We start from the raw sequence: 27073 nt of genomic DNA, 5'->3' as shown, positions 1-27073 counted from the left end.
AGGGCCCCGATGTCTCTCTGGAAAGAAATCCTTGCTCTAAGCTCATCAACGTTATTATCCAAAGATTGAACATTAGCGAGTAATATACTCGGAAGCGGTGGATAGTGTGCGCGCCTCCTAAGTCGAACCAGCATGCCGCCTCGAGTGCCTCTCCTCCGCCGGCAAGGTTTTGGGTCGGCCTCTGGAATAAGTTCACTTGCTCTGGGGAGAGTGAACAAAGGATCGGCTCCAGGGAAGTCGTATTCCTGGTCATAATGCTGGTAGTTCTGGTGAGTTACCACCACTCTAATATCCAATAGTTCTTCCCGGCTGTATGTAATGACACAAAACATTTCCTGAGCTAATAAAAGTTTTCTAAGAGCTAGTTGCAATGCTGCCATCTCAGTCGGCAACATCTTAAACACATCTTAACATGTGTATGTGATATTTAGAATCCGGGTGAAAGCTATGATCCCTTATTAATGTCACTTGTTAAATACACTTCAATCATAGTAAATAAAGGGGAGGAAACAGGTTAAATAAATATTTTTAAGGCTTGAGACAATTGAGACATGGATTGTGTATGTGTGCCATTCAGAGGGTGAATTGGCAAGACAAAAAATGTAAGTGCCTTTGAACGGGTTATGATAGTGGTGTCAAGCGCACCGGTTTGTGTCAAGAACTGCAACGCTTCTGTTTTTCACACTCAACAGTTTCCCGTGTGAATCAAAAATGGTCCACCACCCAAAGGACATCCAGCCAACTGTGGGAAGCATTTGAGTCAAAATGGGTCAGCCCCGAAGAATTGACGCTGTTCTGAGGGCAAAAGGGGATGCGACTCAATATTAGAAAGGTGTTCCAAATGTTTGGTATGCTCAGTGTATAAGCTCTTCATAAAGCACATTTCATCATGTCAGTTGTTTTGAAAAGATCAATACCTGGCTTTAGTGTTGTGCTTTGTGTATCCCTTGCATATGTCTGACTGATTAAAAATGTACCATTTGGCTGTCATCATCATTGATAGATGATGGTTGTAGTTTTTTTTGTGTTGTGCGTATTGATGGATTATGGCTGTGTATGTATGTGTGTGTGTGCGTGCGTGCGTGCATGCATCGGTGCATACGTACACATGTGTATGGTATTTGGTGTTTGACTGTGCCTGGAGACTAGCTTTCCTCATGTTTGTGATGTGGTGCCTTATTTGAACACTTCTCCCTCTGAAGATTTCTCCACCATTCCAGCTGTGGCACCCACTGGGAGGAGTATGTATCCATAGGCTTCCTGGATAGAATTCCAAATACAGATAGCATTAGTTGTGGTAGTAGTACCTTACCGGAAATCTACTTGTTAAAAATGTGTTGGAATTACATGAATTACACAATAACACGTTTTATTGTAACACATTGAATTGTAACATGTTGAATGTAAAAGGCATTCTACCCTATCTTTGCTTTCACAATTACCTTAAAAGCTATAGTTTGGAGTGAATTTTTAGATCCTTAATACATTTAAAATGTTTTGGAAATAGTTTATCAAGTCATTTCCCATGCCATTGGAACATGTTAGAATTGCAAACGGAATGTGTTAATTGTGTGTGATATTTCGATAGGGTAGTAGTGTGATGATAATTGCCCTAACATTAGTAACAGTATACCAGTGGTGTCATGCCCATCGAAATTAAAGAGGCACATGCCCCCTTCCCAGCGGGCAAAACGGGTTGAAATGATGTCATTAGAATCTGTTTTACATACATTTTGACATCATTTCAACCAGCTTTGCTCGCTAGGCTAATTCTGGGATTTAGGCTTGTAATAAAACAAGATATGGAATTAATGTAAAAATATAGTATTTGGCCATCAGTGGCCCTTCAAAAGAATGTGTTGAATGATGCCACTGTAGTATACAGTAGTGGTAGCAGCGTAATTTTTAACCATAAATAGGCATTTGTAATTTGTGGCGAGATGTCAATTTGTAGAGCCTTAATTGTAATTTGTTTCAGCATTCAATAACACTACATTGATACCTGACACTGAGCCTACCATTAGTAGACCTCCATTGTAGATGTCGTGTAAATGTTGACAAAGTACAATTTGGGTCATTACGTAAACAAGACAATTGTAGAAATGTAGAAACTATTTCAATGGGTACATTGGAACTTGAGGTGCATCTTTCATTTCAGGGCAGAACTGCTCTCTCATTCCTCCCAGCTCGATTCCTGTGAATGCAACTCCTTCCTCCTTAGGTATACTACATACTCACACTTCTACTATGATGCTCCTTTGTTTTTTGCTATATTTCTATTATGATTAATTTTTCACTCTGTGTCTCCGACAACAATACCATTTCCAGACATTAAGTAGTCGGATCTATTTAGATATTATTGCATGTGGGATGTCATAAATGGCAGCTCAGAAGACGTACCTAAGTTATATATCTCCCTGTACACCAAATCCAATTCCACACAATCAAGTAGAGGATGCCTGCCTTGCTTTCTAACGGTCTCCTTGAAGGGTGCCTAGTGGCTGCAGTGTTCTTTACTTGGGGGATCCGATTTGGCTTCACTAATCCTCTCTTCCCTGCCTCTCTTTTCTTTCCCCTTCATTTCTTCTCTCTTTATCAGTCCCAGCCCTGTTTAACATAAGCTCCTATGTGAGTGACACCTTTGTAAAAATCAGCTGGACTGCCGTGGACGAGCAACAGGACTCTCAGCTTTATGTCGCTTATATGAATAACCGTAAGCTACTCTCTAACCCCCACAGCTTTTTTTAAAAGTAGCACAATGCTAGTGTATTACCCTTTTTTTAAATGAACGCATGTAGTTACAGTATATGTCATAAGTAGGGCTGTTACGGTGACCATGTTACCGGCACACCGGTGGTCACGAGTCATGATGGTAGTCAAATTGCATGTGACCGTTTAGTAACGGTAATTAGGCTTCTCCAAGCTTTGATGCTGCTGATGGTCATTAGTAGCTTACTGAACTGGCGAACTACTCTATTGTCTCTCTAATCACTCTGACATCAATGCAAATGTAATCAAAAATCTAATCAAACACTTCATGAGAGCCTATGAGCTAATGTTGCTCAACATTTCTATAGGCTATGTAATTGCGTGAGAAAACAGAGTGATGGCCTCTATTAAAAAGAGGATGATCCCATCAGCTTTCTATAGGCTAGACTTACTATATTTATTTCTCCACCTTTGTAATATTAAGCAAATTGCTTCTCTTTAAAACAGGAGTAAAGCCTACCTGGCTGGCATGAAAATGAACCACGGGAAAAGCATCCTTCATTCGCTACTTAAGTGCATAGATGACATGTCTTTTTTCCCCCGCTGCCCCTGTTCAATACAGGTGCATGATAATGGTCCATTCTAAATTAAAACAAATTTCACACATATATTATTTAGTATATGTAAAGACAAGATTAAATTAAGAATAGTGTGATGGGTGACAATATTAGCCTATCACTTGTGAATTATATATTATCGATGATGCCCAGCTTAAGAAAAACTGCGCATGCATTTTTTTGCAACTTTTTCAAATCATAATCCAACACCTCATGTAGCCTAGCCCATAGGCATATATGTTATGATAAGGTTTGTATCACAACTAAAGTCACCAAATAACTGCTTAAAATGAAGCACATGAATCCGCTTTACAATGGGTGTAGAGCCTAACTGGCATACATACGCAGCGCAAGTGTTTCAAGTTTGGGGAAGCTCATTTTCACCATAAAAATGCACCTTTATAATAAAAGCATTACATGCATAATTGCATTTGTGGTCACTTTTGATAATGGTGTTTTCCTGCTAATGAAATATTTGCGCTTATCGCCTTCTGCGTGTGCGCATTGCTATGAAGAAATAGCTTATTAGTTTATCAACATTTTAAGCTAAACATTCTCATCTGTTGCGTCGGGCTCATTGCTTAAAAAAGTTTTTTTAATGCTAGTGGTTGTATTAATTTGGGACCTTTCGCATCCCACAATTGTACCAGACTATGTTTGGAATATTTATTTCTCGCACAGAATAGGTCAACTTTTGTACTATGGGGATAGTAGATTGACATAGGCTAGTGTTTTTTCTATTTGTTAGGCCTACTCATCTTGTTGGCTGATGAAAAGTAAATGTGGAAAGTTCTTCCAATATCTTCAATATGCGCCTCGGAATTGGATAAGGATGCGTGCAGTTGAGTCCCCGATGTGTCGGTCTTCACTTGTAGCCTGTGAGAAATACCCAATCATGTGACTGAGAGGCATGTGAGTGAGAGGTGCTTTGGGCAGGCAGTAGGGAGAAGGGATTTATAATTATTATATTCAGCCAAAGGGCATAACGGCACTGGCCACAAAATGCATGGATTTTTTGGGGGGAAATTAGAGCCACACAAAGGGGATGCAGCCGGGAAATCCGAGGTATTATCAAGTGCTTGTCAAATTGTGAATGAGAGACTGATGAAGTGTGTGCGGCCTGTGCAAGAAACAAAGCAGAGCTCATGCCTTTCATGCAACTTTTTTCAAATCATCATTAGTCACATCATACAGCCTTAGAATGTATTAAAAATCTAAACATATAGCCCAACATTTGTATCACAACTAAAGTTACATAAATAACTCTAAATTAAGCATATAGGGAGTACCTGTTTCTTTGTTAACCGCTCAACACAGAATGCATGTGTGGAGAAAAGACCCTTTCTATTTTATTCAACTAGGTTCAATTGTATTCTTCATACTATAAAGTAATATAAAATAATGCTACGGAATTCTAAGCAAATCTTTTCTGTTAAATGAACTAGTGTAGCTCACAGCTATATGGCATAGCCAGATCAGGGCCTAACATAAGGACCATGCAGACTATGCTATTCTGTTCTTCTGAAATAGACTACATTTTCTTCATATCTTTAGACCTGTCTAAAATAAATACTGGATTTATTGTGATGGGTAGGCTATATTGCATGGATTTATTAGACTTTTTAAAATGTAGATGTTCCAAAGGTCTGCATCATGTGTGGAAGACAGGAGATGCTAAATGTGTTTATGTTAATTAACAGTCAATTACAGTGAGACCGGTAGTTTTTTGCTTGACAATCAGCAGCTGACAAAATGTCATGACCACCACAGCCCTAGTTATAAGAATATATAGGGCTTGACTGTACTGTACGCACGAACTGACTGCTATTGCATTTCAGTAACTTACAATTAATTTATACTTTGTTTCCATTATCTGAAATGTAAACAATGTATTTTACAGTGTTGTTGTTGTCGTCGTGGAAGTAGTGTTTAGCATGGCGATAGTCCTTACCATGTGCTGCTAGCCTGACTAATATCACATGATGGTTGTGCGAATCCTGTAGGTGAAGGTAACTGGAGGATTTCAGAAGCAGTAAACACTTCTAAGAATTTCCACTTGATTGAAGGGCTGGAGCCTGGGACGGTGTACACTGTGCGTCTCTTGGCCAAGTCACGGCTCGATAATGCTAGTATTTTCGAAGACGTTATACAGACCAGGGTCAAAGGTAAGAGAGAATAGTCCCATGGTGTGCAATTGGTAGCCATCAACTGTCCATTCCACTCACAACAACAGAATACCAGATTGACAAGCATTTGTCGACAATTATCGTGAGATGTGTTTTTATTTCCTGTGTCCTTCATTTTATATTATTTTATAAGTGATTGACAAATGTTACCAGGGGAAAGTGAAAAAATAAAACAATAGGGGATATCATTGAACTATGGAGGTCTATTGAGAAAAAAAGTTATTTTCATGACCTCAACGGACTTCCATATGGTTCACATGCCAAGCAGTTTTTGTGCTATCTGTTTTCTAATGTACTTGTTGTTAAATGAGTTGTTTAGGGCATGGGGCAAACTAACCTCATTTGTCTGTTTGGGGTGGGTTAGGTTTGGCCAGTCTTCACTTGGGAGTTTCCACCCAGGGCTGGTTCATCGGGATGATGTGCGCTGTGGCTCTCCTCACCCTCACTGTGCTCATCGCATGCTTCGTGACCCGCAACAAGGGTGGCAAATACGCAGGTACGCCATCTCACCCAAACATGTCTTCCAGTGTCCAAGGTCAGTTTTGTCTTTGAACTTCGCTGGTTTTGGCATCTATTTAATTGGATAGAGGAAATAAATTGCTTTTCAATTCATCAACCGAACATTACCCTATTGTTTTCAATGGTGATTTTTTTTTGTTTATTCACAAATTGAATGTCTGTTAATTTCCTGATTTGAGTGAAATAAAATTGACCCCGAACCTGGCTAACAACTTTAGCTGTGTGGGAATGCTCTTTGCATACCGTGCATGTCAATCTGTCCATGCATGTGGGAAATCAGACAAACCCCATTCAACCCTGTGTGTGTGAAACATCGGCAAGGTGCTAGAGGCCTTCTTTCCTTCCCAATTGTCCCTCCTTTCTGTGCTGTGGCCCTCGTGTCCCAGTCCGGCACCGCTGATTACTAGGGTTGTCAAAGACAGGTTGGAATCAGCCAGCTTTGTTCCCCTTCTCCGCCTTCACCTGGACCCGGCCCTGGCTCTTCTCTAGCCTTTGTGCACCCGTCTCGGCCTCACAAAGGTGCTGCCGTCTCACCCGCTCTCTTTCGCTCTCACCATTTCTCCCCTCTCCGCCTGCGGGAGCTGTTAACATGAACACTGAATATTTCATCACCCCTGTATTCCCTCCTTTACTTGTCCTGATGCTTTTCATGAAACCCCTCTCCTTTGTCTCTCTCAAAAGCCCCTTTACTTTTTAATCATATTTACACATAGAGCTGTTGGAAATCGTTTTGAACAGACGCACAAAAGAGCATTCAGGATGGTTGAGGAGATATTTTTGGTCATTTGAGATGTTTGTTGTTCATATCCTTCTGTGGTTTTAACTATGAGAAAATTACACATTTGTGTTACATACGTGTTGTGAAATAAAGGAAACACTAACATAAAGGGCCGTAATAGGGTGTCGGGCCACCACGAGCTGCCAGAACAACGTCAATGTGCCTTGGAATAGATTCTACAAGTGTCTGAATCTCTATTGGAGGGATGCGACACCATTCTTCCACAAGAAATTCCCATAATTTTTTGTTGATTGTGGTGGAAAACGCTGTCTCAGGCACCGCTCCAGAATCTCCCATAACTTTCAATTGGGTTGAGATCTGGTGACTGAGACGGCCATGACATATGGTTTACGTCGTTTTCATGCTCATCTAACCATTCAATGACCACTTGTGGACTGGGGCATTGTCATTCTAAAGGAGACCACTCCCATCAGTATAGAAATTCTTCATCATAGGTTGAAGGTGATGACTCAGAATGGCTTTGTTTTTGTTGTTTTTTACCTTTTGTTTGCCCTCTTGAGTGGACCTGCAACCCACACTATAACAGCTCAAACAACTGAAGTGTTTCCTTTATTTTGGCAGTTTACTGTTCATATATGAAGCTTCTCAGGTTTCACATTAAAACTAAATGATGTTTTGTATTGTAGATCACAGGAACAATAATAGGCTTCAGTTACAGAGTGCTAAGACAATGGCCGGCTCTCCAACTACAGTGGCTCATTCACACAAAATGTTTTAGTGAACGGCATGGCTTTGGTCTAGCCTGGTGGAACCAGTCTGATCGCTACGTTCACCATTCTCTTTCACTTATCATATACTCTTAGAAAAAAAGGTGAAAAGTGGAACCATATAGGGTTCTTTGGCTTTTGGTGCTAGGTAGAACTCTTTGCTTTTGGTGCTTTGCTTTTGGTGCTAGGTAGAACTCTTTTCTACCTACAGTAGAACCCTCTATGAATGGTTCTTCATATAACCGTCTATGAAGGGTTCTACCAATAACCTTTTCATCTCTAACATACAGTATATTTTTCTAAATGAATCCAATCTGTTAGTAGTTAGACTTATTTCACCTTTTACTGAGATGTCTGTTCCAGTTTAGATGATTTAGGTAGTCTCACTAATTAATCTTCCCTACCCTGTCAGTCATTCTGAATGTGGGTTGCAGGACTTGAATGCCTGATGTGGCTTGTAAACCAGGAGATTCAGACTACTGCGACAGAGTATAACTAGGCCCTCAAAGAAAGGCCTTTAGAATTAAACTCTTTATGACAATACATTACATATATCAAAGGCTAATAAGGCTGGTTGAACTGTTCATAGAGGGTTCTAAGAAGAACCCTTCAAAGATAAAACAGTTCTCAATTGAACTCTTCATAGAGAGTTCTAGGAAGATGATAAAAGGGTGATTAGTAGAACCATTTATAGAAGATTCTAGTAAGAACGCTTCACACAGGGACAAGCTTGAAGAATCCTATATGGTTTAACTAAGCACCTTTTTTTCTCAGAGTACTTTTTAAAGGTTCATCCTGTCACTCGATATCTCAGGGATGGAATGCAATCAAACATGTACTGCTGAAAGCCACACTGATTCTTCCTGGCACATGTCATTTGGGCAATCAAAATAATCATGTTTTGTACTGAAGGTAGGACCTGCTTTTTCTCAATGCAGGGACAATGTTACTTTCTCACAACCGGGATCTGCCACAGTGTCGTTTTGAATGATGTCCTGTTACATTTTCTATTAACCTTCATGAATAAGACAATATAAATTCTTATAAATGTGTAAAAATGCGTATAAATGCTTTATACACTATAATAAATGTTCCTAATCTTTATGAATGGTAATGCTTATGAATGTTTATGATTATATAATGATGAACTATTTATCAATTATTTATAAATCATTTTTCATGAAAATGTTATGAAGTGTTACGACAATCTCCTTCCCTTAAATGTAATTGAATTAAAACATTCTAAGAGTCTGTATAGAGCTTTCTGGTACTAGCCTAATAGAACGTGTTTCAATCTTACAGTAAAGGAAAAGGAGGATCTCCACCCTGAAGTTGAGTCCCAGGGCATGAATGATGACACATTCTGTGATTACAGGTGAGCCATTTGCTATTGTTCTTGATAATGGTGAGATTTAATATGGAAGTGCTTACATTGACACCAATATATATTTTCACTATAATATATTTATGATTGAGCTTTGTGGCAATGAGATTAGAAGAACTTCCATAGTTTTCATGATTTCCTTACTGTACATCTCTCTTGTCCCGAAAGAAAACCTTATATGCATGCGCTTTTCTTGGATCAGCACAGAAATGAAAATTCCCAACAGTTTGCAGCTAAGTAAACAAAAAATGTAGGTAATTGTTGTCCTTCAATTGATATGGTTCTGTAGAGTAGGATATTGTGTACAGTATATGTTTTGTCAGTGTGTGTCTGGGTGGGTGCATGTGCACTTGCGTAAAATCACAAACACATTTGTTGTACGTTGCTCCCTATGTAGTAGATGTGCTTTAAAATGTGATTTATTCTAAGACATGTAGGACAAAAGACTTCCTTCAAAGCTGGAAAAAAAACTAAACGGGCGGTCAAAGGCGAGACATCTTTTGATGACCAAAGTCATCAAAATCAGTGATGCACTTCCATCTCTCTCATGTCTGTGTGACCACGCAGTGCCCAGTTAATAACTCCTCTCTCATAGAGAGCACGGCGCTGCAGCTGAGGTCGAGGAGGACGTTGGATTCAGATCAGAGCCCAAAATGAACCCGGGACTCTAGCAGCAACTCTCCAGTAATTTTATCACAGTATGGCGATGTCGCACCATAGCTGTGTTCGAATACTCATACTAACCGTACTATTTGTGACATGAATTGAGTAAATAGTATGCTTATTGGTCATAGTATGGATATAGTTAGTATAACAAAAGTTCCTGGATGCCGTACTACTAAATTTGGTAAAATACGAAGTATACATGCATAGAACACTATTTCCGTACTTTTAGGGCCCATAATGCAATTCTTCAGAAAATTTGCGTGGCTTCACAACGTTTTCAGATTTGACGAAAATGGCGGAAAATATGCAAATTCAGCGAGCGAATACATATTCATTGAACTAACTAATGACAAATGTTGAGCAATGTAATAAAGTAATGACTTTTCAAATAAGTTACGTTACACGTTATGTTGGCTGACAATTTGTTAGCTACGCTATCCTTACGAGCCGCATAGCATTACAGCAGTATGTACCGGTATGTTAGTTAGTTACCTAACGTTAGTTGGATACTAATACATCGAATTTGCCAGGCAGTATATTAACTATCTGCTATCTAACGTTTATTGACTTGATTATTCACATTCTTAGCTAAGTGGTATAGTTGTTGTGCGTTTCAATGGACATTGTTAATTCATTGTTAAATCATCAACGCTCTGGATAACAGCCTAACCAGCTCTGCTATGGTGAGTAAAATGGTCAGCGTGAGGTGTTCTCTCATTTGTGTCTGGAAGTAGCTAGCCGACGTTAGCCAGTTAGCTTGGGTGCTTGACTGCCGTTGAACGCTCGGATCAACCCTACTCCTCCGCCAGAGAGTCCAGGGTGCACTCTGAACGCTCCGAGAGCGAACGCTCAGAATTTACAGTCTGACAACGCTCTGGATTTACGAACGCCCAGAGCGCACTCCGGCACTGCAGATTGAATTTACTGACACACACGAAATCATAAAATGTTTAGCTAGTCATTTGTTATGCTAACAAGCTAGAAAGTGGTTGCATAGCAACAGCATCAACTTCCAGTAGACAGGTAAAGCTCTAGTATGCTCAACTAAAATAATACTGTTCGTTTACAGTATACTAAAATGAACTAATAGTATGCAGTATATAGTCATTAAGTATGTAGTATACAGTATGTTTAGTATGGGTATTCGAACACAGCCCATGATGGGTCGCACCGGCTGCCGCACTCCACCAATAAACATAACACTTAGTGTTATATTGGCACTTGTTTGCCAGCTCTGATGTAGAAAAAAAGAAAGACAGATTGGTAACAATTAAAATGAGGCCAGTGTAAACTGAAAAATTACCTAATATCATACAGATATGAGAAGATTAATGATTTAATAGATTATTGAAAATATTAAAGGCCTGATATGTAAATCTTCACATCTATATCTTAATGCTTCCCCTAATCAATTGTCTCATGCTTGTGTTGACTATTCAGTATGTACAACCATTTGATAAATTATCATATCACACTGAATTATGAATGCTAAATGGGACAGAGATAATGTAGAGTATTACCACATATTGATGGTCCTGGGCTTTAGTGAGGGTGATGAGAAATCCTTGGTACTGAGGTGACCCTTTGTCTTGTCGAGAGACACCTGCGAGCTGGCCATGTGCCCAGTCTTAAATTGGCATCTAATCTCCTTGGCCCCGGCGTGCTCCCCTGGGAATACCAGGAATGACAGGTTGTTTGTCTGGGATTGCATATGGCCACTCTGTACGGAATGAGCAGCACTCGGGCAATTTCCATCTAAAGAGATTTGAAATTGCCTTCCGTCCTGAAGCCTTGGCAATTAGCAATTAGTGAAGTGAAGGGATTGTACGGTGGTAGCCTCACCCCGCCTCCCTTGCCCCCATCCACCCTTTCCCTATCCAAACCACACCCCACCCCCTATGTTAAAGCCATGTTAGCTGTGTGTGTTTCCGTGTGCATGTGCGCACACGTCTGTGAGTTTGTTTGTGTGCGCATGTCTGTGTGAGCATGTATGTGTATATCAGTGTTAAAGCTGCAATATTTAACTTTTTGGGTGACCTAACCAAATTCACATAGAAATGTGTGTTATAGATCTGTCATTCTCATTGAAAGTAAGTCTAAGAATCGGTAGGTATGTTCTATATGCGCTATTTCTATGCCCCCCGTTTTGAAGTTTTGTTTTTGCATCTTTTACTTTTGGTTTTGTACACCAGCTTCAAACAGCTGAAAAGACAATATTTTTGGTTATGGAAAATATATTTCACAGCGGTTTAGATCAGGGATGGCCAACTTTGATGTGGGTGGTACCCACATCCATACCCCCCCCCCCCATTGTAGCGGTGCCCCTTCGTGATAGCAAAGAAAACAAAACATTTATTTAAGTTCATTTTCTGCTAGATATTGCTGTTTTAAATCAAGTTGGCTGCAATTCTACACGTTTTGCGTTGAGGCGGAGAGAAGATTTTGCAATTTTCTAACAAATTTCATGCAATTCTACTCATTTTGCCATGGGATGGAGAGAAAAAAATATCTGTTTTACAATTAATTTCATGTAATTCTACACATTTTGCCATAGTGTGGAGGCAAATGTTTACAGTTTTTAATATGATAACTGATGATCAATGGGCACCACCCCAGTCGGTAATTCTACCATGCTTACTACAAGTTTAGATAGCTGGTCGCTAGACTAATTTTACCAATCTAAACAATTTCCTGACATGGGCAAATTGAGTGACTGCTGATGCACAACCAAATTTCGAAATTGCGTCTTGTGTATTCTAACTCTCAACAGTAAGTTGAGACCCCGACTGAGTTCCCCACAAATTTTTATAAATAAAAGAAACTACAAAAGGGTGCCAGTTGCCCATCCATGGTTTAGATGGTACAATGATTCTCTACACTATACTTGCTTGTTTTGTCACATAAACTGAAATTAGGAAAATTATTAGATACTATTTCTACATAGTGCATATTTAATTTAGTCAACAATAACTACATTTTACAAAAAATATTCATTAATTATCTATTTTCTCTGACAAAAACTAATGACGATAACGAGACGAGATGCCATCAAAAAAGATATAAATATAACAAACTTTAGTTTTCACTACAGTTGAAGAAAATGTGATGAGACAAGAATGTCTCGACGCAATGTGGAATGCCTGGATACAGCCCTTAGTCATGGTATATTGGCCATATACCACAAAACCCAGAGGTGTCTCATTGCATTATAAACTGGTTATCAATGTAATTAGAACAGTAGAAATACATGTTTTATCATACCCGTGGTATATGGTCTGTTATAAACTGTGTGGTTCGAGCGCTGAATGCTGATTGGCTTTTTCCCGATTTTTAAAATACGAATGCTATTTCAAGTTTCAATGTTTATTTGCCACGTCCACAGGACACAACAAGTGTAAAACAGTAGAGAAGAGTGGGGTAAGTTGAGTATTTCATTCAGCATCACTCCATCAATGGAAATATAGTATTCTTTCTAACAACGATATCTATATACATTTCAGGATGTTGTGAATCCCTGGAAATAATGAGAATTCATGTAAACAATACAGTTTTGAAAACATAGCTTGTTCAAAATAAAATGTATTTTGACACAACCTACCCCTGGTATGGACAGGATAAGTTAAGCTGCCTACAAATGTCTGTAGTGAATTAAATATTACCACTACCTTTTTAAAACCATGTCTCCTTATTTTCCCAAACACAATTCCACACAATCACAATAGTCTTTGTCTTTGTCTTTGAATAATTGTAAGCATCTCTTAACACAGGCTTAACACTTAACAAACACTTTGTACTTTTTAAAACACTTTTAACATAGGCCAGGCCCTGTTGTTACCTCATATCCCAGCAATAATGCCTTGCGTTACGCCTGGGAAGAAAACACTTCAATTTACTCAACTTACCATTGGCTGAACCATTGGCTCAACTTATCCCAAGGCAAACATTTTGACTATATTAGCCCACATAGGGCTAATATATACTTTCATGCATATTATCACACGTAGGGCTAATATACACTTTCATGCTAGGTTTATTGAAGCTTATAGAGACGCCAACTGATGTATAGAACAAAAGTATCTACTTTGGTTTAGGTACAATACATTCTTTTGACATTGTTAAAATCTGTTTTTTGGACTTGCTTACCACTTTTTCCATGTGGTTTCTTCCTTCACAGACTCAATGAAAATGATGACCACTTCCTAAATATTTGGTCAAATTATACATTTTGTGTATGGTTTCCTAGAAACAAGGGAGGCTCAACTTACCCCTTTGGCTCAACTTACCCCTTTGGCTCAACTTACCCCTTCCGCTCAACTTACCCCTTCCGCTCAACTTACCCCTTCCGCTCAACTTACCCCACTCTCCCCTTCAGTGAAATTCTTACCTTGAGAGCTCTTTCCCAACAATGCAGTGATAATAATAATATACTGTAGATAATAATAGAACATAAAATACAATAAAAAACACAAGAACTATGATGTGAGTTAAAAAACATCAGTGCCAGTATCTTATTCAATGTACAGGGGTACTGGAGTGGTTGTGGGTTTATACATAAAAAGTGACTGATAGTAGGATATACATGTAAACAGAGCTGAAAAGTGACTGGTAGCAGGAATATATAACTACGCATGGTAATATATACAGCTCATTTGGAAAGTATTCAGACCTCTTGACTTTTTACACATTTTGTTACGTTACAGACTTATTCTAAAATTGATTAAATTGTCCCCCCCCCCCCATCTACACACAACACTCCACAATGACAAATCAAAAACAGGTTTTTAGACATTTTTGCCAATGTATATAAAATGTAATATCACCTTTACATACTGTAAGTATTCAGACCCTTTACTCAGTACTTTGTTGAAGCATCTTTGGCAGCGATTACAGCCTTGAGTCTTCTTGGGTGTGACGGTACAAGCTTGGCATACCTGTATTTACGGAGTTTCTCCCATTCTTCTCTGCAGATCCTGTCAAGCTCTGTCAGGTTGGATTGGGAGTGTTGCGCCACAGCTATTTTCAGGTCTCTCCAGAGATGTTCAATCGGGTTCAAGTCTGGGCTCTGGCTGGGCCACTCAAGGACATTCAGAGACTTGTCCCGAAGCCACTCCTGCATTGTCTTGGCTGTGTGCTTAGGGTCGTTGTCCTGTTGGAAGGTGAACCTTTGCCCCAGTCTGAGGTCCTGAGCGCTCTGGAGCAGGTTGTCATCAAATATCTCTCTATACTTTGCTCCATTCATCTTTCCTTCGATCCTGACTAGTCTCCTAGTCCCTTCCGCTGGACAACATCACCACAGCATGATGTTGCCATCACCATGCTTGACCGTAGGGATGGTCCCATGTTTCCTCTAGATGTGACGCTTGGTATTCAGGCCAGAGTTCAATATTGGTTTCATCAGACCAAATAATCTTGTTTCCATTGGTCTGAGAGTCTTTATGTGCCTTTTGGCAAACTCCAAGCAGGCTGTCATGTGCCTTTCACTGAGGACTGGCTTCCGTCTGCCCACTCTATCATAAAGGCCTGATTGGTGGAGTGCTGCAGAGATGGTTGTCCTTCTGGAAGATTCTCCCATCTCCACAGAGGAACTCTGGAGTTCTGTCAGAGTGACATCGGGTTCTTGGTCACCTCCCTGACCAAGGCCCTTCTCCCCTGATTGCCAGCTCTAGGAAGAGTCTTGGTGGTTCCAAACTTCTTCCATTTAACTGTGTTCTTGGGGACCTTCAATGCTGCAGAAATTGTTTGGTATCCTTCCCCAGATCTGTGCCTTGACACAATCCTGTCTCTGAGCTCTACGGACAATTCCTTCGACCCCATGTCTTGGTATTTGCTCTGACATGCACTGTCAACTGTGGGACCTTATATAGGCAGGTGTGTCCCTTCCAAATCATGTCCAATCATTTGAATTTACCACAGGTGGACTCCAATCAAGTTGTAGAAACATCTCAAGGATGATGAATGGAAACAGGATGCACTACACTCTACACTCTCAAAGCAAAGGGTCAGAATACTTATGTAAATAAGGTATTTCTGTTTTTTATTTGTTCATATATTTGCAGAAAAAAAACTGGTTTTCCTTTGTCATTTTGGGGTATTGTGTGTTGATTGATGAGGAAAATGTTTTATTGAATCAATTTTAGAATTAGGCTGTAACGTAATATAATGTGGAAAAAGTCATGGGGTCTGAATACTTTCCAAATGTAAACAGGAGTAATAGTGACCAGTAGCAGGATAAATAGATAAATGTTATTGGAAATTGATAATCAATGGACAGCAGCATAATGGAGTAATACATCTCATCAATAATAATTTTAGCAGCAGCGTAGGTTGTGTCTGAGTGGGTAGAGATCTGTGGATGGGCATAGAGTCAGTGTGGATAGTCTGTGGGAGAGGGAGAGCAGTAATTGTTTGCCATTTAACGGTCTTATAGCCAGGGGATGGAAGCTGTTTAGGAGTCTGTTGGTCTGAGCCTTGATGTACCGGTACCACCTACCAGACGGGAGCATGGAGAACAGTCTTTGTACATTTTCCGGGCCTTTCTCAGACACCGCCTGGTATATACTATTTGCTAAATATTATTACTGTAATAATTCTGTCATTGTTGGAAAGCTCAGATTCTTCCCTCTTTAAGTGAATAATTGTAATTCATCCCCCTCAGATGGTTATGACAAGGAGAGAATTGGAGCTGTAAATTGTTTAAACTTTATCCAGCTATTTAACCATAGCCAGGATTAACCATAGAGTAGGCTACAATCTACCACAATAGCAATGTTGCCAGCTAAGATATAGGAGGGTATTGTAGTTGGACAAGGCTGTCTGAATTTAAGCATCTCTTAACACAGGAAGTTAGAGGTAAATATAAATTATTCAATGAATAAAATGACTGACTGAAACTAGACTAAAACGGTCCAGACTTTTAGACGACTGACAATAACATTAGGGATTCTTCAATAAAGTCTTTGTTGTTCATTGAGAAATACTGCACCAAAAATCGAAGTTAGATATAAAATTGCGTGATTAAGATCTCCTCGGCAAAAACGTCTAAATTAATGACAGATTTCTTGAGTTATCTTAGATTCATTCTGACTATTTTCAGGAAGCGTATACTGGCCTCGGAATCCCAAAATCGAATAACAACACTGTTGCTGCTTTTTCTCGTATTTGAAGTGAAAGTCTTTTAACGGAGTATGCGGGCATGCCAGCCAAACTGAAGCATACTGACGCCTTAAGACTGACATGAAATCTAAAATAGCAGCCATAATTAACACTGGTGTATATGCAGACGTGTGTGTGTGGTGTGTGTGTGTGTGTGTGTGTGTGTGTGTGTGTGTGTGTGTGTGTGTATGTGTATGTGTGTATGTGTGTGTGTGTGTGTGTAACCAAAATGAGCCTCTGTCCTTTGTGCTGTGTGACAGTGACAGCGAGGAAAACCCACTGAAGGCTAGCCAATGTTCCCTGGATGGGGGCATGGGAGGGGACAGCGACTATGGGGACGAAGAAGAATGCCAGTTCAACGAAGATGGCTCGTTTATCGGTGAATACTCTGGCCACAAAAACAGAGGCTCTGTAAGAGAGTCCAATGGACCCAGCCCGGTCACTGCGTGAAGGGACAAATGCTTCCTTCGGACTTCAAAGGGACAGCAAAGGGAAATGAATGGCATCATCTGTGTGATGCATGATGTTAATCAGAAATGTTAAATTCCTGTCAATCACAATTGTCTATGATGCATATTTATTTTGTACCTCCACATTGTGACAGATTCATTAGGAAATGTTTTCACATTCTTGTAGACAGGATTGGACATCTGCAGTTTCAATATACAGTACCAGTCAAAAGTTTGGACACCTTTTCATTCAAGGGTTTTTCTTTATTTTCACAATTTTCTACATTGTAGAATAATAGTTAAGACATCAAAACTATGAAATAACACATAGGAAATCATGTACTGTAGTAACCAAAAAAGTGTTAAACAAATCAAATTATATTTTCTATTTTAGATTCTTCAAAATAGCCACCCTTTGCCTTGATGACAGCTTTGCACATTCTTAGCATTCTCTCAACCAGCTTCACCTGGAATGCTTTTCCAACAGTTTTGAAGGAGTTCCCACATATATTGAGTACTTGTTGGCTGCTTTTCCTTCAGCCGGCTGTCCAACTCATCCCAAACCATCTCAATTAGGTTGAGGTAGGGTGATTGTGGAGGCCGGGTCATCTGATGCAGCACTCCATCACTCTCCTTCTTGGTCAAATAGCCCTTACACAGCCTGGAGGTGTGTTAGGTCACTGTGCTGTTGAAAAACAAAATATAGTCCCACTAAGCGCAAACCAGATTGGATGGCGTATCGCTGCAGAATGCTGTGGTAGCCATGCTGGTTAAGTGTGCCTTGAATTCTAAATAAATCACTGACTGTCTCACCAACAAAGCACCATCACACCTCCTCCTCAATGCTTCACGGTGGGAACCACACATGTGGAGGTCATCCGTTCACCTACTCTGCGTTTCAAAACATGGCGGTTGGAACCAAAAACCTCCAATTTGGACTCATCAAACCAAAGGACAGATATCCGCCGGTCTAATTTCCATTGCTCGTGTTTCTTGGCCCAAGCAAGTCTTTTCTTGTTATTGGTGTCCTTTAGTAGTGGTTTCTTTACAGCAATTCGACCATGAATGCCTGATTCACACAGTCTCCTCTGAACAGTTGATGTTGATGGGTCTGTTACTTTTATTTAGGCTGCTTTCTGAGGCTGGTAACTCTTATGAACTTATCCTCTGCAGTAGAGGTAACTCAGTGTCTTCCTTTCTTGTGGCGGTCCTCATGAGAGCCAGTTTCATCATAGCGCTTGATGGTTTTTGCAACTCCACTTGAAGAAACTTTCAAAGTTCTTGAAATGTTCCATTTTGACTGACCTTTATGTCTTAAAGTAATGATGGACTGTCGTTTCTCTTTGCTAATTTGAGCTGTGCTTACCATAATATGGATTTGGTCTTTACTAAATAGGGCTATCTTCTGTATACCACCTGTCATGGTTCCTCCTGGCACCAGAGGGAGGCAGGTGTGTCTTATTATTTCATAATTGTGTCCCTGTTTAAAGAGGTGTATTTTCTGTGGTCCTTTGCAGAAACTTGAATTGTTTACCGTGTGCATTCGTTTCCTCAGTGAATTTTCGATACTTAGTATTTGTTGTTATTTCTGGTCTCTTCTCTGCACCTGGGTCCAACCTTACCACGTCACACCACCCCTACCTTGTCACAACACAACTGATTGGCTGAAACGCATTAAGAAGGAAAGAAATTCCACAAATTAATTTTCAACAAGGCACTCCTATTAATTGAAATGCATTCCAGGTGACTACCTCATGAAGCTGGTTGAGAGAATGCCAAGAGTGTGCAAAGCTGTCAAGGCAAATGGTGGCTGCTTTGAATAATCTCAAATATAACCTCTATTTTGATTTAACAATGTTTTGGTTTCTACATGATTCCATATGTGTTATTTCATAGTTTAGATGTCTTCATTATTCTACAATGTAGAAAATAGTAAAAAAAATAAAAATAAAAAAAACCTGAATGAGTAGGTGTGTCCAAACTTTTGACTGTTACTGTAAATACACTATATAGATCTTTAAAAAGAAAAGGTAGACAGCAAACACATATGCATACTGTCATATTAACTTGTACATTTGATAAGAAGGTATCATTAATAACGATGCATGATTTCTTATGTTTTTACTTTCTTAGAAAAGGTCAGAACAGATATGAGGCATAAACATTCTTTATACCACGGTATTGTTGAATACTTGTTTCTGATTGGCTTGAAGGACATTCTAGAGTGTGTAATATGTAAGGGATAATCAATGAGTGGCTCTGCGTTCTATGGAAAATAATGAAGGACCTGGAAGTTGTGTTCCACGACATGCAGAGTGGAATAGACCTTCCACTGAGTTGGATTATTTTCCAGAAAACGCATAGAGCCCTGAGTTGATAATCCCTTTCATACCAGGGCTATAATTTAGCACATTTGCCACTAGAAATGTGTTTGTTCATTTGCTGGTAGATTTTTTTTTTTTATTCAACTTTTGATTTCAAAAGCAGCTCAAACAGAACATGTAAGAATGAACTATAGCCATTGAATTCTACCGAGGTAATATACCGTGGGCTATAGGGTCTAATCGTGAATGCTGATTGGTTACAACCGTAAATGGTGTCTATTCCACCATTTACCACTGGCTAAATCTATGATGTTAAAATGCCTACAGTCGTGGCCAAAAGTTTTGAGAATGACACAAATATTAATTTCCACAAAGTTTGCTGCTTCAGTGTCTTTAGATATTTTTGTCAGATGTTACTATGGAATACTGAAGTATAATTACAAGCATTTCATAAGTGTCAAAGGCTTTTATTGACAATTACATTAAGTTGATGCAAAGAGTCATTATTTGCAGTGTTGAACCTTCTTTTTCAAGACCTCTGCAATCCGCCCTGGCATGCTGTCAATTAACTTCTGGGCCACATCCTGACTGATGGCAGCCCATTCTTGCATAATCAATGCTTGGAGTTTGTCAGAATTTGTGGGTTTTGTTTGTCCATCCGCCTCTTGAGGATTGACCACAAGTTCTCAATGGGATTAAGGTCTGGGGAGTTTCCTGGCCATGGACCCAAAATATTGATGTTTTGTTCCCCGAGCCACTTAGTTATCACTTTTTCCTTATGACAAGGTGCTAATTCATGCTGGAAAAGACATTGTTCGTCACCAAACTGTTCCTGGATGGTTGGGAGAAGTTGCTCTCGGGATGTGTTGGTACCATTCTTTATTCATGGCTGTGTTCTTAGGCAAAATTGTGAGTGAGCCCACTCCCTTGGCTGAGAAGCAACCCATTTACATTACATTTACATTTAAGTCATTTAGCAGACGCTCTTATCCAGAGCGACTTACAAAATGGTGCATTCACCTTATGATATCCAGTGGAACAACCACTTTACAATAGTGCATCTAAATATTTTAAGGGGGGGGGGGGGTTAGAAGGATTACTTTATCCTATCCTAGGTATTCCTTAAAGAGGTGGGGTTTCAGGTGTCTCCGGAAGGTGGTGATTGACTCCGCTGTCCTGGCGTCGTGAGGGAGCTTGTTCCACCATTGGGGTGCCAGAGCAGCGAACAGTTTTGACTGGGCTGAGCGGGAACTGTGCTTCCTCAGAGGTAGGGGGGCCAGCAGGCCAGTGGTGGATGAACGCAGTGCCCTTGTTTGGGTGTAGGGCCTGATCAGAGCCTGAAGGTATGGAGGTGCCGTTCCCTTCACAGCTCCGTAGGCAATCACCATGGTCTTGTAGCGGATGCGAGCTTCAACTGGAAGCCAGTGGAGATAGCGGAGGAGCGGGGTGACGTGAGAGAACTTGGGAAGGTTGAACACCAGACGGGCTGCGGCGTTCTGGATGAGTTGTAGGGGTTTAATGGCACAGGCAGGGAGCCCAGCCAACAGCGAGTTGCAGTAATCCAGACGGGAGATGACAAGTGCCTGGATTAGGACCTGCGCCGCTTCCTGTGTGAGGCAGGGTCGTACTCTGCGAATGTTGTAGAGCATGAACCTACAGGATCGGGTCACCGCCTTGATGTTAGTGGAGAACGACAGGGTGTTGTCCAGGATCACGCCAAGGTTCTTAGCACTCTGGGAGGAGGACACAAGGGAGTTGTCAACCGTGATGGGGAGATCATGGAACGGGCAGTCCTTCCCCGGGAGGAAGAGCAGCTCCGTCTTGCCGAGGTTCAGCTTGAGCTGGTGATCCGTCATCCACACTGATATGTCTGACAGACATGCAGAGATGCGATTCGCCGCCTGGTTATCAGAAGGGGGAAAGGAGAAGATTAATTGTGTGTCGTCTGCATAGCAATGATAGGAGAGACCATGTGAGGATATGACAGAGCCAAGTGACTTGGTGTATAGCGAGAATAGGAGAGGGCCTAGAACAGAGCCCTGGGGGACACCAGTGGTGAGAGCGCATGGTGCGGAGACAGATTCTCGCCACGCCACCTGGTAGGAGCGACCTGTCAGGTAGGACGCAATCCAAGCGTGGGCCGCGCCGGAGATGCCCAACTCGGAGAGGGTGGAGAGGAGGATCTGATGGTTCACAGTATCAAAGGCAGCAGATAGGTCTAGAAGGATGAGAGCAGAGGAGAGAGAGTTAGCTTTAGCAGTGCGGAGAGCCTCCGTGACACAGAGAAGAGCAGTCTCAGTTGAATGCCCAGTCTTGAAACCTGACTGATTAGGATCAAGAAGGTCATTCTGAGAGAGATAGCAGGAGAGCTGGCCAAGGACGGCACGTTCAAGAGTTTTGGAGAGAAAAGAAAGAAGGGATACTGGTCTGTAGTTGTTGACATCGGAGGGATCGAGTGTAGGTTTTTTCAGAAGGGGTGCAACTCTCGCTCTCTTGAAGACGGAAGGGACGTAGCCAGCGGTCAAGGATGAGTTGATGAGCGAGGTGAGGAAGGGGAGAAGGTCTCCGGAAATGGTCTGGAGAAGAGAGGAGGGGATAGGGTCAAGTGGGCAGGTTGTTGGGCGGCCGGCCAACAACCCCACACATGAATGGTCTCAGGATGCTTTACTGTTGGCATGACACAGGACTGATGGTAGCGCTCACCTTGTCTTCTCCATACAAGCTTTTTTCCGGATGCCCCAAACAATCGGAAAGGGGATTCATCAGAGAAAATGACCTTACCCCAGTCCTCAGCAGTCCAATCCCTGTACCTTTTGCAGAATATCAGTCTGTCCCTAATGTTTTTCCTGGAGAGAAGAAGGGCAGCAAAGAAGCCACTTGACACCAGGCCATCCTCCAAAAGTCTTCGCCTCACTGTGCGTGCAGATGCACTCACACCTGCCTGCTGCCATTCCTAAGCAAGCTCTGTACTGGTGGTGCCCCGATCCCGCAGCTGAATCAACTTTAGGAGACGGTCCTGGCGCTTGCTGGACTTTCTTGGATGCCCTGAAGCCTTCTTCACAACAATTGAACCGCTCTCCTTGAAAGTCTTGATGATCCGATAAATGGTTGATTTCGGTGCAATCTTACTGGCAGCAATATCGTTGCCTGTGAAGCCCTTTTTACGCAAAGCAATGATGACGGCACGTGTTTCCTTGCAGGTAACCATGGTTGACAGAGGAAGAACAATGATTCCAAGCACCATCCTCCTTTTGAAGCTTCCAGTCTGTTATTCGAACTCAATCAGCATGACAGTGTGATCTCCAGCCTTGTCCTCGTCAACACTCACACCTGTGTTAACGAGAGAATCACTGACATGATGTCAGCTGGTCCTTTTGTTGCAGGGCTGAAATGCAGTGGAAATGTTTTTGGGGGATTCAGTTCATTTGCATGGCAAAGAGGGACTTTGCAATGAATTGCAATTCATCGGATCACTCTTCATAACATTCTGGAGTATATGCAAATTGCCATCATACAAGCTGAGGCGCAGCAGACTTTGTGAAAATTTATATTTGTGTCATTCTCAAAACTTTTGGCCACGACTGTATTTACTCTGTTCCATCTGACTGCTCAATCCACTGTCTCGTCAGCCCTGCCAAGCAATTTATAAACTTGATCTGCACTACATTATCTCACATTTCTTTTAGACTAACATTTTGTTTTCAACAGCGGAGATTTGTATAAACCTTGCTGTCTGACATTTGCAACATTGTTTCAATATTCAAATTCCATCTCCAGCTGTCTCATAGTAATGAACATGTCGGGAGTCGGAATGAGACAAAGGCAGCGAAATCATGAATCAGCTGGCATCATTTGTATGAATATATACAAAGAAATGTCAATTGAAAAAAGGTCAAAGGAAACAAAGTCCAGCTAGTTTGCAGTCTTTCCAGTTTCAGTTTGAAGTGATTGTGTTAGCTGTGTTGTTGGCTAGATCCTCTGACCAACAGTGTCCTGATGAGTGAGCACATTTCATTTATCACAGGCAAAATCATGCCTCATTAGCTCATTGTTATGGATGTATACAAATATCTGTCACAATTGTAGCCGTGGTATAAGTGGGATAATCAACTCTGAGCTCTATGCATTCTATGGAAAGCATTCTGCTGCGCACCTTGGCACACACCTTCCACGTTGTGTATTATTTTCTATAGACTGCATACCCCCTCGTTGATTACCTTTATGTAATTACTTGTGCCTACTTTTGTATATTTAATTTTCACAATGTTAAAAGTATTTTTAATTGTATTTTTAAATCATCACTGTATGTCTAATACATCACTGTGTTTGTTTATTTCATGAAAATAACTCCAAATATATTTTTTATCATTTATTTCCCTGAGCCTCCTTTCGCCATTGAAATTCTCAGTCTGATCGTTTGGGCGTTGATACAAATTAAAATATATTTACTATAAATACACAGCCCTGATTGTCGGATATAATTGTCTAGAACCCTTCACTCAACTCTGGACCTCGAAGACAGTTCCACTGTGTTTTTTAATTGTTCTCCTATAATCAGGGACTGATTTAGACCTGGGACACCAGGTGTGTGCAATTATCAGGTAGAACAGAAAACCAGCAGGCTCTGGACCTCGTAGTGTAAGAGTTGAGTACCCCTGCTCTAGAGCCTACTCAGTTTACCCCTTCAAAGTAGGAGGATTACGCATGCAAATAAAAGATGACTGGTCATTGGTCAGAATAATAAGATCCGATTGAGATGTCATGATCTTGGTCAAAAACTCCATCCCACCTGAACAGGCTGAAATTCCAGACATTCTTTTCAAAAATCTGTTACATCATTTTCACAACTTCATAGTGTTATTCGACCTCACAGTGTGGAAATATCATTAGAATAACAGGAAATCAAGTTTTTGATGGCACTGCCCCTTTAATACTTCACAACACTGTATATATTCTACAAAACAAAAGTTGGCTTTGTATGCAATGTGTGAATGTTACTGTTGTTGATTACATTTTATAATGTTAATACTGATGTCTATTAATGTGTTTTTGTAAATGATAAGATCAAACATATTAAAGGTGTTTCCATCCTTGCTTTGGAAAACTGTCTACTAGTAAATTAAATGTAAAAGACAAAATTTAATGATTGAAATAATTATATGCTAGTGAAATTCTAGAAAATTAAAATACAAATTATAATGAAATCACCCTATGCACATCAATAGTATAGTAGAAGGTGTACAAGCTGTGTATACGGTAAAATCGTGTTAGGGCATTGGTCAAATTTATGTCAAAATCATGGCATGAACCAATTTCATTCAACAGAAGGTTGGCATTCCTAATAAATGGAGAAGGTTGCTGCCGTTGTTATAGTATTCAAGATAATGCTATTTTTCACTTTATCACTTGTCAACATTTAAACAACTGCTAGTTGGCCATTCCAAGAACATTCTATCGTGCCTGAATGTAAGTGTGCGTCCCAAATGGCACCCTATTCCCTATATAGTCCACTAATTTTGAACAGATCAGTGCAGTAGGCCTACATGGGGAACAGGGTGCCATTTGGGACAAATCCTAACTGTGAGTGGTTCTCACTAAACAGGAGATGAGTCGATTATTCCCATCTCTGTTAGTTTGGGATTCCGCTTCATCAAAGGTGCAATTTCCCGGAAAATGAAAATTGGGGGAGAAATTACACTGAACAAAAATATAAACGCAACATGGAAAGTGTGGGTCCCATGTTTCATGAGCCAAAATAAAAGATCCCAGAAATTTTCCATACACACGAAAAGCAAATTTTGCAATTTTTTTGGCCACAAATTTGTTTACATCCCTGTTAGTGAGCATTTCTCATTTGCCAAGATAATCCATCCACCTGACAGATGTGGCAAATCAAGAAGCTGATTAAACAGCATGATTATGACACAGGTACACCTTGTGCTGGGGACAATAAAAGGCCACTCTAAAATGTGCAGTTTTGTCACACAACACAATGAAACAGATGTCTGAAATTTTGAGGGAGTGTGCAATTGGCATGCTGACTGCAGGAATGTCCACCAGAGCTGTTGCCGGAAAATTCAATGTCCATTTCTCTACCATTAGCCGCCTCCAACGTTGTTTTAGACAATTTGATAATTACATTTTCCATCACTTTCCCTCCTCTTATCACTCAATCTGTGATTATTATCATTACATTTTAAGGTAAGCATTACCTTAGCTTATATCAAAAGCTTATATCAAAAGGTTCTATACTTCTATTAAAGTAAGGGAAATCAACCCATAAAACCAGTCACTTCATCATTTCAAACCCTTCATTCTGGGTGATAGCTTCGACTGGATGCTGTGTACAGGTTTCTGGCTTGGACTCAGGTCTCACGGTAGAAATGGTGAAGGACATGGCCATAGTGAACACCATTGTTGCCATTACTTCAGCCGGTTAGAGGGGGTGAGGCTCACACTGTTCTCGGTCTAATTATCCTTCCATGTATCTAGATACACTCTACTCTTTTGAGTTTAGGGCATTTCTGATTCAGGAAATCCTGACAAATTATTCACTGTATGATGAATGTGACCGACTGGCTCGATTCGGTCTGATGTAGCAAAATGTTGTTGTTTTTTACATTGGATAACAGTAGGGTCTCAGAGCTAGAAAAGGGTATATCATCAACTACAGTTACGCTTTTTTTGCCAATGTTTACTGACACCAGTCATATTCAACGGGCGTGGAGCGCTCTTAAATTCGTCAATTATTCTGCGCTCTGGCACACTCAAATGAGAGTGCTCTGAAATCGGAGTAGATAGCCAGAGCAAATTTACCAGCTACGTCTATCAACAGTTGTCACAAGGACATAATTAACGTTCTATGGAAATTATTACTTGCATAGTGGAGTCTTTTGTTAAGACAGGTAGCTAGCTAGCTAGCTAAACAATGAACTATAATCCTAATTCATTATGTTACTACCCTGCATTAATCTTCAGGTAGCTAACCAACCAGGTTCAGTGTTAGCTAGTTAGTATTAGGTATTAGGCTATAACTAGCTGAGGAAATGTCCCTGTTATATGAATAATATTACTACACAGATCATACACGTAATGTTAGCTAGTGAGCAAGCCAGCTAACTTTAGCTAGCTAGCTAACCGTACACTTTAACTTGAAATTAAAATGACTTTTTGACAACATTAGAAATGTGTAATGTCTGAAAATGTAGCTAGCTAGACTATCTTACCCATATACATGGATGGACACTTCTCCCTCTGTCACGGATGCCATGGTTGCCCTTAGTTTGAAGATGTAATCTGGAGACAGGTGTTTTCTCTGTCTCCTTAGCTATCATACTCTAATTCCACTGATTTCAAAACTCGGTCCTCCAGAAAGTGGAGTGCAACCCTTATGCTGTTCTACTACGCAATATATATATATTTTAAAGCTGTGTTAGACAGGATTACCTACACATATTGACCAGCTCAAATAGACAGAAGCGTGCTACATGGCAGACAATCCGAACTCATCTCTCGGCATGTCCAGCCCACTCATTATCTCAGCCAATCATGGCTAGCGGGA

The 27073-nt window shown here is 40.5% G+C and overlaps 1 protein-coding gene across 3 annotated transcripts in view; it reads left to right on the top strand.

Annotated features, from left to right (window-relative positions):
* The window catches only part of LOC106572061 (neural cell adhesion molecule L1-like protein), a 112776-nt gene extending 92758 nt beyond the window's left edge, over positions 1-20018 (top strand). For all 3 annotated transcript variants that reach the window (XM_045696134.2, XM_014145838.3, XM_045696133.2), the window contains exons 23-25: positions 5877-6008; positions 8840-8912; positions 17000-20018. In XM_045696134.2, the coding sequence (XP_045552090.1) occupies positions 5877-6008; positions 8840-8912; positions 17000-17189 (395 nt within the window). In that variant the 3' untranslated portion in view covers positions 17190-20018. The remainder of the gene's footprint in view (positions 1-5876; positions 6009-8839; positions 8913-16999) is intronic.
* Positions 20019-27073: the final 7055 nt, after the last annotated feature.

This window comes from Salmo salar, chromosome 15 (assembly GCF_965601325.2).
Source record: "Salmo salar chromosome 15, fSalSal1, whole genome shotgun sequence".
NCBI lineage: Eukaryota > Metazoa > Chordata > Actinopteri > Salmoniformes > Salmonidae > Salmo > Salmo salar.
The sequence above is the reverse complement of the archived record's forward strand: the minus strand, read 5'-3'. Positions and strand labels throughout refer to the sequence as shown.